Here is a 12,642-nt window from a genome sequence, read left to right as displayed (position 1 = left end):
TTTATAATATTTTCATGGTGCATCTAAATGGCGTAAAACTGTTGATTAGGCTGCTTGTTGCTGAGTTTTTGGAGCTAGATAGTCTCTATTTTTTCGTTTTAGTGTTTGGATTTGCTAAGTGGTAAGACTCGTTGTAAACCCTAATCTCCTTGTAATCTCCTTTATTTTTCAATAAAGCCCTCGCTTGCCGAGGTTAATTAAAAAAATGACCTAAAGCTCTACCGTTAGTTATCTATATCATCAATAAAATTAAGATTTTTTAAGAGATTTTGAGTTTCCTAGGCTTTCTTTTTTTCTTTTTTTTTTCTTTTTTTGGGGCCTCTTTTGTCTAATAGTCATTCTCTCACTTTCTTGTTATTATAACTATCAGTGGTTAATTAGCTGATGAGGATTCCCGCCTTGATTGGAACATCTCTATGTAATTACTATATTTAAATGGTAAAATTATGTTATAGTTTGAGTTACTCATCTAATTAGTCCTTATATCTAAAATTACCCAAAATACCCTTTTCATTTCTTTTGGAGCTATTGGATTTGACTTTAAAAATTGGATCTAACTTCAAAATTTTATATGGTAAAATAGTATTATTGTCTAATGTAACTTAAATTTCAAACAAATCAAATATATAACTAAAATTAAATAGTGGATATTAAATATGTAACTGATGAAAATTAAATAGAGAATATTTAAGTAGATTTTAACAAATAAATATGCAATATTTAGGAACTTTCTATGTATTTAATTGTTTAAACCACATGAACTAATTGGGTTATTAACTCAAATTGTAGGAACCAAAAGAATATTTACCTGTCTTCTAAGTGGTTCCAACAGTCCTTCTCTAAACTACTATTATACTCGACCCTCTCATAACTGCCTCACACTTCTAAAACCATCACTAATTCTAATTATGAAAATTTTGAAGTTTTTAGTTTACTTTAGTATTAGTAGTTTCGGAAGAAGTTTTATTCACACAAAAACTTTTTCTTTTATTTATCCGCTCATGCCTGCTATCATAATAGAATGTGAACGCTTTTCTTTCTATCATTCCAGTATTGTTTTCTCTCAGAATTTCTCCTGAAAATCAATCAATCAATCAATGAAAAGTTTGTCATTATATGCGCTTGAGAGTGCGTCTGAAATTGAGGTTGGACAGTTATAACTCAAAAGCTATAGCACTAAAGTGTTTGGTAAACACTAGCTGCTTTAGCTTGGAAATTATATTGATATGATTTTTTACTTTTATGATGAAGAATCAATTATATCTTTAATAATTTTATCAAAATTATTATTTAAAATTTATATTTACCACATATTATTAACTTTTGTTTTATAATTACAACTTTTTTTCAAAAACATGTCAATTCCAAACATAGCCTGAGTAAATAAAATTAGCCTCTCAAATATGTCTTTCCGGAAATGGCAATGAGCTAACTATACCTGCTAAATTAATGGCAAATAATGATGACTTATTGACAGAAATCCAATTTCGGTTACCCATAAAATCTCTTCTCCAATTCAAATCTGCATCCAAACCCAGCAAATCTCTCATTTCCAACCCTCAATTCTCTCGCCGCTGTAACATCTCAGGCCTTTTCTTGCTCAGGTATTCTCTTCTTCCCAACCTTGAGTATGATTTTGTTCCTCTTAATTACAAGTCAACTTGTACCTCTCCCCTTAAGTCTCTCCCCTTTCTAAAGTACCCATTTGGCCCAAGTACTTCCCAAACTTGTCACAGCATGTAATCAAGGTGAATACAAGCCTGCGGCCAAGCTGTATGTTATCCTGCCTCAACCCGAAGCTAATTTTCACTTTTCAGGAATGTAATTAGGTGAATGGTCATCTACGTACAAACTTAATTAGGATAATTATTCTTTTACTAGAGTTGGAATTCTGCGGTGCTACCGTATTTTAATTTGGCGCGTGTTCCAAATCCAATCCTGAGAAACATAGGTTTGACAATGAACTGCTTGCTGTGTTTCAATCATGGGAAACACAAGAACTTCAAATCAATCATGGGTTATGCCTATCCCTACCTTGTTATTATATATAAAAAAAAAAGTGCCTAATCTAATCTCATTAAGTAATCCATCCTAGAATATCCAGTTGTCCATCCGAGCTATCCAAGTAAGGTCCTGACATATTCTTCATCCATTACGTTATATTTTATATTAACCCAAAGTAAATTCCCGAAGGGTCTATAAGTCATTTCAAAATCAAAATACCATATAGAAAGAGTCCTCTCATTGGTATGATTATTTACTTCAACAACCCAATATCAGCGTCGATATTTTTCCTTTTGAACTTTTTGATTGGTGTGATTTTAAAATACAATTAAAATTTATAACATCCAGTTTAAGAATGTTAACAACTCCTTAGTTTAGTAGTTCACATCTTCTTAGTGCGGTCAACTAGTCAAGGGTTTAATTATCCCTATGTATTGTGAGAGTAAATTAATTTAAGGGTATGTCTCTTCATTCTTCTTTTGGAGCATATTTCGGGATTGATTCTAGACCAGACTTCAAGTACACCATATCAAGGTAGGTCTCGACGTACTTCTAAGTGCAACTAGTTTAAGAATGCTTCTCTTATCTGTTGATGCTGAAATCTGCTCGTCCTTAGACCGACCAGATCCTTTCACCAACGCTTAAGTTATCGACTGTTGCTCGAACCACTAAGGCCGGGACCACCCTCCTTTCTCTCACTAGACCTGCGTTCACCAAAAATGGATCAGAGACGCCGGTGGTTTTGCCGGCGTAAACCCTCCGATGCCTAAGTTAGCACAAGGTGTTTACGGGAAAACAATATAATTTGGATTCACGAAGTTTGTTCAAAATCTGTAAGGAATTAATCTGGTTGCAATTTGGCAGCGTTTTCCCTCTCTCAATTTTTCTGTCCCCTTCTTCTTCGATGTCTTTCTCTTTTATAGCCGCCCTTTGTCCCACGTTTTCCGTTTGCCCCTTATCCCTCCTTTTTCGGGTGGTGGTAGCCCCTCATGGAGCTCTAACTGTTACATTGTGGGCAAACGTGGATCTCGTGTGTCCTTCAACCGTTCTGGGAGAAGCGCAACTACCGCGATCTTGTGGGATCGTGTTCCCGCTTTCCTGGGGATGAGTATTGGCTCGGCATATACTTCTGGTCGGTATGTTCCCCTGGTCGCACCATCTCTGATCGGCTCATGTTTGCCCCCGTGTTCTGCTCGTACCGCTTAGCTGAAATGGTCCGTGCCGGGGCGGAAACAGTAGCATGGCTGACTTGGTGCCTTTATGTACTCAACATTATCTATATAATTAAGATCTTAATAGCTCAGAAATTATAAGGGGAAAAAGAATGTAATTTGGTTTTGCGGACGTAAGAGTTGAGGTGAGGTTTAACAAGAAGTCCTAGTAATCGTCATGTTGCCAATTTGCGTTATTACAGTTAGTGTTCGTTATAACATTAATTTTAGAGTACAAAACCACTTTCTCGGGTCACTTCGACGAAAAGATCAAGGATTTTAGGAGAATTTATACAGTACGAGGAGAAAACTCAGATAAATATAAAAAATGTATTGAAGCATGAATGTCTATAATGACGACTAATGCTATATGCTATGAAATACGAAATCAACATGATATTACACGAATTTGGACCGACAAATCCTATTTTCCTACGCGTCCAGAAACTCAAAACCAGCTACACTTTGACAATTTAAGGGAAAGTTAGTTATTGGCTTCTTCACTGCTAAACTGCTAAGTGAAGGCACAAAGTGATTATTAAAAAGAAAATATTACTAATATTATTTTAAAAAAATCAGTTTTTAGTTAAAAAAAAAAAACACTTGAAACTGAATAATATGCAGTGTTCAAACCTAAAATTAAACCTTGTAGTTAGATTTTAGAGAAAGATAAGGTTATTTGTATTACTATTAAGTAAAACCTCATAAAATCAAATCAAATCGGATCTGTCTTTGCACCCTTTAATTTCTTCACATCCGTTTTCTCTCTCTTTCAAAGAAAGAATCTGCTCTTGCTTCATTTTAACAAGTTCTTTCGATTAACAAATATTGATGGCCAATACTTTACCGTTACTCTTTTCTTGTAGTGTTGCTCCATTTTTATAAGTGAAGTTGGCTAAGAACCAAAACAAATTAAAAGTCCCAAAAAATCAACCGACACCAATTGATTTTGCAAAGATAATCAGAATACTAATAAGTTATTTTACAAAGCGAGAGAGTTTTTGAAGTACAATTTTTTATAGAGGGAGAGCTCCTTAACAGCATAACAGAAAAAAAAATAAAATAAAAAGATGAACAAAATTGTTTGCGGGTACTCTTGGCATTTTGCTATGTTGATTGCGTAAAATATGAATATTTAAATTTAGTAAATATTTATTTTAAAAAAATAAGTGTTTAAAATAAATTTTAGAGTGTAAATAGTTCCACTTATTCTATGACCGTACTTGATATATATAAGTTTATCTTCTTTCGTTTTTATTATTATAAAAATATAAATATGAAAATTTACAAGAATAGATTAAATAAATTAAATTAAAAATATGATAATAGAATTAATTTAAAAGTGTAACATCCCTTCATGAAATTCCCTTCATGAAATTAAGTCACTAATATCAATAGTAGTGGAGTGGTTTGACCTGCCACCTTGGGTCCATTCCATATAAGAAAGAAAAATGCTTATGTCAACAAAATCTTGTTGAAGAATTTGTGGAATAAGCAGAGTTGATCTGTTCGCTATATATGCTGCCGTTAATTTGGCATAATTATTTTAATCCGCAAACAAGGTCCAGAAATAGTGCTCCACTAAACATGCGCAGGACTGCTGAAACAGTAAAAATTGAAATCCACACAATTCGCAAGCATCAATTTTTCCACCATATGGAAAATTGGTGCCCCACTAAAGTTTTTAAAATGATTTTCAAAAGAAATTTGGCAGAATGGCACTTTGGTTCTGTTTGCAAATCGTTTCTATCACGTGGGTGATTGATAAATGTTTAACACTTCATTTTATCCCCAGTACTAATACAGTATTCAAATGTTACGTTATTGAAAGGTAAATGTGATTATTTGGTTAGGTGATTTTTAAGTAACTTTATTTTATTTAAATCGTAGATAAGGTATGAGTTAGAAATTTAATTAATTTACAGTTTGCACACTCCTTATCTTAGAAAAAAAAAAAAACAAAGGCATATATATAATAAATTAATTAATTAGTTTTAAATTGTAAATATGAAAACTGGAGAGATCACATTTACCCTTCATTGATGTTCTAATATTGTTTTAACACCATGTAGAAAATATAACTTAGAAAGAATGAAAGTATCATTCTCTCTCTGAATATTTGGCTGAATATACACGCATCTAAAACAATTTGTGGGCATCGTGCCACCGGAGATCGTAAGAGCAAGATGATTTTTTCTTTTCTTGGGGGAGAGGTGGGGAAATTTTATTTGGATTTTTGATGACCACGAAATGTTATTATATATTATATATGTTGAACTTGCGAGATTGGTTTCAAAATTGACTCCCACAATTTTTCTCCACCAATGTTAACTTAAAGAGTTTATCACCAGAACCGCAAAACGGGTTCATCAATGTAGTGCTCCACCAAAGTTTTGTAAAGTGATTTTAAACCTTTTGAAGATCAACCCCAGTTGCATTCATAAACGAACTACAATAAGGTATTGCGGAATTTGCAATTATTAGTACTTGTATTAGTCGACGCATTACAAGTCAAGCAGTGACATGCATGTATTGTTCTAAGATGCATGAATAGGCCACGAATATAACAATATATGTATCCTTCAAAAATTAATCAAAAAGGGTTTGGATGGCCAACTCTTGCACTTCATTATTATTCGAACTCGAATAACTGTAGGCGCATAGTGCATCCATGATCAGTTAAACCCAAAAGACCTAATTTCATTTCACCTAACAACGCATAATTTTATGAAAATTATCAGATACAAACGTCTCCATTACCTAAAAATGAAAATGGAGCTAGTTATTACAAACTCTAATGATAAAAAAATCACAATATCTAATGTAGAGTTATGTGTTTATGATGCATCCAAATTTTATGATTTTTGTCTTTTTGAATCTAGTTCTCACTGATGAGTCCTCTGTTTTTTTTTTTTTTTTTTTCCTTTTTTCAATTGCAGACATTTGCACTTGATAAGAATTAAATACTCGTATTTCTTTCAAGTGCTTGGTATTTTTCAAAATGCAGATTTCTTTGTTAGAACTAATTAGTGGTAAAACGACAAAAGTCACGAAATCCAATGTTTGATAATTCCACAAACACCCCATTCAATTTTTTAAATGTTTGTCATTTTGGAGCTAATTAATACTGAAATTCGTATTTTATGAAATACAGCCGTCCTTATCTGCCGATTCTTCTGTATTCGGTGAATAAATAATAGGAAGAACGTAAAAGAGTAAAACTGGATGGAGAAAGCATTATGCTGACCCACACTACATTACTTGTCCATTTATATAAACGGCAAAGCCATGACATATAGTTAAATATTTTTATTCTGTTCAATGAACCAAACTACTACTGAGTACAAAATTAGTTAAATCTGAGTGCTTCTTCAATCAAGCCATGTGATGCTCAATTAAGCCCCCCATTGTCTAGCATTTCAGTGCAGAGAGGTTGGAATGCTCTGTTCGTGCCTGAAGAAGTTACCAGGATCAACTTTGGTCTTCACTCTTACCAATCTGTAGAAATTGTTCTTAAAATACTTCACACCCCAAATCCTAGCCTGATTGAAACTTGCGTTACATTTGTTGTTCATGCCCAAGTCAAGATCCCTGTAATTCACATATGCAGCCCTGGGGAACCTTGAAACATAAGGAGCCATGTAATTGTAAAGGTTCCTAATCCAGTTCATATGCTTGTTTTGACTCTTTTCTCCATCTAGCCAGAGAGTCACATACTGAATCTTGAACAAGGTTCCCTTTCTATGAGGAAAGGGAATTGCGTTTTCAGGAATCTTGCTCATCATTCCGCCATACGGGTTCCATATCATCAATGGACCATCTTCTGCCAAGAACCTTCTCCATAACCCCCCAAGTGCTTTTGTAGGTATTGGTGTTCGAACAAAGTCTGATTTGGCCTTGAAATAGGCCTTCGGCATAGCCTTTCCTTGGAGAAGAAACTCAGGAGTTGAGTTGCTAGGGAAGCCGGCAATGTAAATCACAGACTTGATCCAGCTTGTCTCGATACAATCTTGTCGCGACAATCCCAATTCGGGGAAGCTCTTTTGCATTACTTGGAGAAGCCTATCAGCACCGCCAAGAAACAAGGCATTATATGAAGTTGTTACAGTTCTGTTCACCTTTTGTGCAGCAGCTGACCCTTGTATCAGAACTCTAATGAAGAGATCCTCATCAAGCTTATCCGCAACTTGTTGCCATTTGTAAAGAATATTTGTTGCACCTTGTTCCAGGGTCTTGCTAACAGTAAAAACTGTAACAGTTGCTGGCACAGGAACCAGTTTAACCTTCCAAGCTAGAATAATCCCAAAACTAGCTCCTCCGCCGCCTCTTATAGCCCAAAATAAATCTTCCCCCATGGCTGCTCTGTCAAGAACTCTGCCTCTAGCATCAACAATACGAGCATCGAGGACATTATCAGCACCAATGCCATATTTTCTCATCATGGAACCATAAGCACCACCTGTGATGTGCCCACCAATGCCTAAGCTTGTGCAAAGACCGGCAGGAAAGCCATGGATATTGCTTTTCTCGTAAATCCTGTAGTAGAGTTCACCAACTGTTGCACCAGCCTGAACCCAGGCTGTGTTCTGGTTAATATCAACGTTAACGGATCGAAGCCTGGCAAGGTCTACAACAATGAAAGGTGTTTCAATTTCGGAAGCATAAGAAAGGCCCTCATAGTCATGGCCTCCGCTTCGTACTCTCAGATGAATTCCTAGCCTTTTAGAGCAAATAACAGCTGCTTGGACATGGGATTCATACAAAGGTGTGAAAATGAACTCAGGTTTTGGCACCGAAGGCTGCAAGTACCTCAGGTTTTGAGCAGAAGATTGGAGGATCGAAGAGAATGAACGAGTGTTTGGGGTGTAAAAATAGGTGGACGATGGAGTAGAAAGATTATTGGCATTAAAAGAGAGGCAATAGAGAAAAGTTCTTTGAACTGAATATGAAGCTATGCATGAAGCTGACAACAAAAAGACTGAAACTATTGAAAGAATATAAATGCCTAAAAAGAACTTCATTTTTGAAGCTTTATGCTTCTGGGCTTTTGTCTTCAAGAATTGAAAGTTGAGTCGTGTTTTATAGAGGGTATGCTTCGATGATTCTAACGTGTGCTTGAGCTAATCCTAACGTCATATTAAGGAAAATTGCCCTATTGCATTCACACTTCAAAGTTCAAGCTAAATTTCAGCCATAGGCACCTAGCTTTATTTTTATTAATATTATTGTTATTCCTTGTGACAGAGATAATTGATTTTTATAGTAATACAGAATATTAAACTGAACCAATAGGTTCATTTTTCCATGAACCAAACAAGTATTATCTAAAAGGCCATTCGTCAACCAACTTTGTCTGCTACTTAGCGTTTGATTACGCTAAAGTAAGGCTCGGTAGGTGTACGTTATTGATAACAACGTGTCAATAATTGAGATTTAACACATAATTTACTAATGTTTAGATAATTTGGGTACAGATAATTTGAAACAACCTGGCCAGCCTTGCCACTTTCTCAGGAATCCATGCAATATCAATAATGGGTAATAGAGCTTTGGACAATCGTAGGGATGTACTACAAGAAACATTTTAAACAAAAAAACATAAGGAGTTGTTTGTTACACTTATTCAAAATTTGCTGGATAGGAGAAACAATAGAAACCACCCTTATTAGTATAAACACAACTGCACCGATGTACTGTTAAAACGCACAAAAAAAAAAAAAAAGGGAACACAAAAAGTTATAGCATACTGGGTTTTGCTGTTTCACTCGATGCTCCTAGTACCCTGTACAAGTTTGAAAAATAGATATGCAACAACCAAGCTACAACAAGAAAACTTTGAAGCTTCCTAAATTTCCTCGGTTCTAAATCGAAGCTTCTACATGCTGGTTCTGGTGGTGCTCAAGGTTGCGAAGTACAATCTTTGCAAAGATTTTGGCTTCAACAGGGGCAATGGCAGCTGCAGCAGTACTTTGCAAGACCCTTGGTGCTCCCACATTTTGCAACAGGTTTGTGTGGTGCATTGAATGCTGTCCTCCTGGCATTGTAAACTATGGAGAGAAATCGCACTTAGGACAACATATTAACCATTCCACGACATATACTAGAGGTATTTGGAAAGAATCAAACTTGGCAAATGGTAATGTGATGTGAAGGGTTCCACCACCATCCTCAACATTGCAAATTTTTTTATTAATGAAACTAAAATCCATTCTATAATTATATTGATTAAAAGATTTAATAAGCTATCCAATTAAGAAGTCATGAATGTTAAATTAATTTGATAATGCACATATACTACATGTATCACTGGAAAATCTAACCTAACAATTAATTTGGTAACATATGAATCCTACAGAAAGGTTACTAAGTGCAAGGGAAAGGAGGATTACCTGGAGAAGAGCAACTGCTGCACAAGCCTTGAGTATGGATGAAGGGTTCCTTAACATAGAGACGAATCTTCCAATCTCAGCACCACTGTGCAAAAATAAAAGAAAGAATGTTAAGCAGCATTTAACCAATGAAAACAAATAGATGCAAATGCAACACAATCAGAGCAGACTTCTCCATATAAAACTTCAAGACAGTAGAAGAAAAAGTAGGAATGCCTAAATAAAAAAACCTGCATCTCAGATGTGCTGCTTCTGGTATCCGGGCTCCTTCGGTTATTTGTGCTAGAGATTTGGGGACTGCTGACGCAAGTGCCGTGGCAAAGGCTTGTGGATCAGAAAATGAGCGCACAAAATCTTCAATATGCTTCAAGGCTATTCTTCTAAGTACATCTAAATTCTCACTCTCAGAAGTACCCAGCACAAAAATCTTCAATATGCTTCAAGGCCATTCTTCTAATTACATCTAAATTCTCACTCTCAGAAGTACCCTCCAAGGAAGATCCAATTGATGCAATGTCCTCCATTCTGCATAAAATGACACAAAGAAATTACATTTCCGCCATAAAATGCTACCTACTGAGTGAATATCTTTCCTTTTTCCTTTCTCATAGTTTTCTCTTCATGGAAAGCAATCAATTTCAGCATCATCCTTCAAGTACAGATAATTCAGGCATAACATGAGACCTTTAACAATTTATAAATTTTAAAAGGATGTTCAAGGACATTAGCAATTTTTTAAGAGAAATGAGATGGCTCATTGAGAACCAATGATAAAAAAAAATTCAGGACATGAAGAGGTTCTGGATTCTGGCTTTGATTACCATGACTCTGAAGCTCCCAAGAAAGCTTGGTATGCCTAATTATTCTGTTCTTATTTCAAACAAACAGAAAGATATTTTTCGTAGAGACAGACATATTGCCAATGTTCATAACAAACTTCCAATTCACAAATGAAATAAGCACATTTCCATTACTGAATATAATTATTCCTTCCAGCTGATAAGGTGGCATGAACATGAAGGAAGACATCCTCCACATTAAGGAACATAATTATTCTTTCAAACCAATATTTAAAGGCCACTGAGTCAAAACCCCCTCGGTAGCATTACTAGTGATAAAAGGAGGCATGCTGCAGTCACTTTCATGTGATCAACATGCATTCCCCCATATCACTTATCTTAACCTGTCCCTATAACATTGGCATTCTAGAATCGTGTTTACATATGTGTGTGCACCCACTGTAAAAGGTGGAGAAAGAAAGAAAAAAAAGGTTTGATGTTCCACCTCCCATCGAACATATATGCCTGTGCCAATGCAGCCATAAAACGTGCCATTTTTGACAGTGATGATGAGCACAGATGAATAAGTGCCTGCACACCTCCACCCTCCACTATACAGAGAGCATTACCAGGATTGAAGGCCAGATTCCAAAGAGCTCCAGCAGCAGTCTCATGAACGTCCTGAAAGGGCATAAACATCTAAAATGTAATTCATGGTCTTATTATCCTACTTCAGAAGTTATATCTGACCACAGGAATGCACATTAAATTGAAATCATTAAATGCTAAACTAAGCTTATCCAACAAGAAGAGAAAGTCAATTAAGACCCCATACTTACATAATCTTTTATTTATTAGATTTTATTTAGGTTTAAGCTTTATAGTAATAAATTTAGAATTATTAAGATTGATAGACATATTATCATACAGGTAATAACTGTGCAGAGAACACACTGCATTAGAAGGTTCCCATAATTGTTAATCCAATAAAAAAATACTACAGAACTAATCACGCAAAACTCACTTAAGAAATGTGATCATTGTGATAGTTACAAATTTTTCAATCAGAATAGGTGATAACAAAAGAAATGGTGTTGACTAGTTTATCTAGGCTACAAGATGAATACTTAAAGTGAACGAAAGCATAGATACACTTCAATTGTACTTGATACACTTCAATTGTACTTGATATATATTTCTTCTAGTTATTATCATTAAAATACACATGACGATGCTTGCCTTAGTCATTAAATTAATGATCTGATCACGGTTCTTCTAACTGAGCAGAGTGCGATACTTACTACAACAGCAGACCGTGCTAATGCAATAAGAGGAGCTACGCCACCTTCTCGTCCAATAGCGATGCTAAAATCACAGAAAATGAACTCAAAAGATAAATAAAGTAGAATAATTCTCTGAGGAATATCTTTAATTGTTGAGAGCACAAGGGTGTGTCTCTTGTTGTTAACAAACGCTATTTCCTATAATAAAAAAAAATGTGAATGGTGTTTTCAATATGGCATTCATAGGACTTCAGAACATGTCTGTTATCATTTTCCGAAATTGGTATTTTAAAATGAAAATGGAAAAACTTGTTCAGTTAAGAATAATTAAAAGTGATAAAAACAATAAGAACGTTATATGTTCGGCAAAATTGTTTTCATAAACAATGTCATGTGTTCAGAGTAAAACTATTTTCATAAACTATCTTTTATCCATTGCAATATATTCACATATTGGAAAACAACGATACAAGCAAATTAGTTCTTAAATTACATGATAAACTTATCCTATGTTTTTGTTGCATTATTAAGTTTATTTATTATAGTGCAACATTTGATAAAGAACATCTATATTAGCATCTGTCGGTTAAGTTTGAATTGATTGTGTATTCGGGTGTAAAGAATGCACAGCATTTAGAAACCATCATCAGTGTATAACTAGGGAAAATAAGAAGTTGGTCAAGTTTAACCTATATCATATTCTACACTGCTTTCAGTCACAGGATCTACATTTGATAAACATTCCTCATTTATTTGAGCACCTCCCTATAATGCACTTCACTAACGTAGTTGGAACTCAAGGGAAAGTGGATTTCATAGTAAAAGCAAAGAAGATGCAAGAGCTGTACCAGGTCAGAATAAGAGCAATGGGTGTACCTAGTCAGAAGTAGAAAATTAAAAAAGAACTTTTTTCTTTTATGCTTTAGGGAATATTTATCATATTATTCTCAGAAACATCACAAAGCTGTTTTCTACT

The 12,642-nt window shown here is 34.9% G+C and overlaps 2 protein-coding genes across 2 annotated transcripts in view; both read right to left on the bottom strand.

Moving 5' to 3' along the window:
- Positions 1 to 6,463: 6,463 nt before the first annotated feature.
- LOC18032464 (berberine bridge enzyme-like 13) lies at positions 6,464 to 8,252 on the bottom strand. The gene has a single exon (XM_006421492.2). It carries the CDS (start codon positions 8,234 to 8,236, stop codon positions 6,635 to 6,637), a length of 1,602 nt encoding a protein of 533 aa, XP_006421555.1. The 5' UTR covers positions 8,237 to 8,252; the 3' UTR covers positions 6,464 to 6,634.
- A 611-nt stretch (positions 8,253 to 8,863) lies between these two features.
- The window catches only part of LOC18033140 (protein ARABIDILLO 1), a 9,604-nt gene continuing 5,825 nt past the window's right edge, over positions 8,864 to 12,642 (bottom strand). Inside the window, 6 exon segments of the mRNA XM_024180678.1 lie at positions 8,864 to 9,262; positions 9,605 to 9,689; positions 9,835 to 9,958; positions 10,032 to 10,129; positions 10,889 to 11,064; positions 11,685 to 11,748. Coding sequence (XP_024036446.1) covers positions 9,077 to 9,262; positions 9,605 to 9,689; positions 9,835 to 9,958; positions 10,032 to 10,129; positions 10,889 to 11,064; positions 11,685 to 11,748 — 733 coding nt within the window. The 3' untranslated portion in view covers positions 8,864 to 9,076.

The sequence above is a fragment of the Citrus clementina genome, unplaced genomic scaffold, assembly GCF_000493195.1.
Source record: "Citrus clementina cultivar Clemenules unplaced genomic scaffold, Citrus_clementina_v1.0 scaffold_9, whole genome shotgun sequence".
Lineage (NCBI taxonomy): Eukaryota > Viridiplantae > Streptophyta > Magnoliopsida > Sapindales > Rutaceae > Citrus > Citrus x clementina.
The sequence above is the reverse complement of the archived record's forward strand: the minus strand, read 5'-3'. Positions and strand labels throughout refer to the sequence as shown.

Coding starts and splice junctions, on each gene's coding strand:
- LOC18032464 (XM_006421492.2), bottom strand. CDS start 8,236: ATGAAGTTCTTTTTAGGCATTTATATTCTTTCAATAGTTTCAGTCTTT.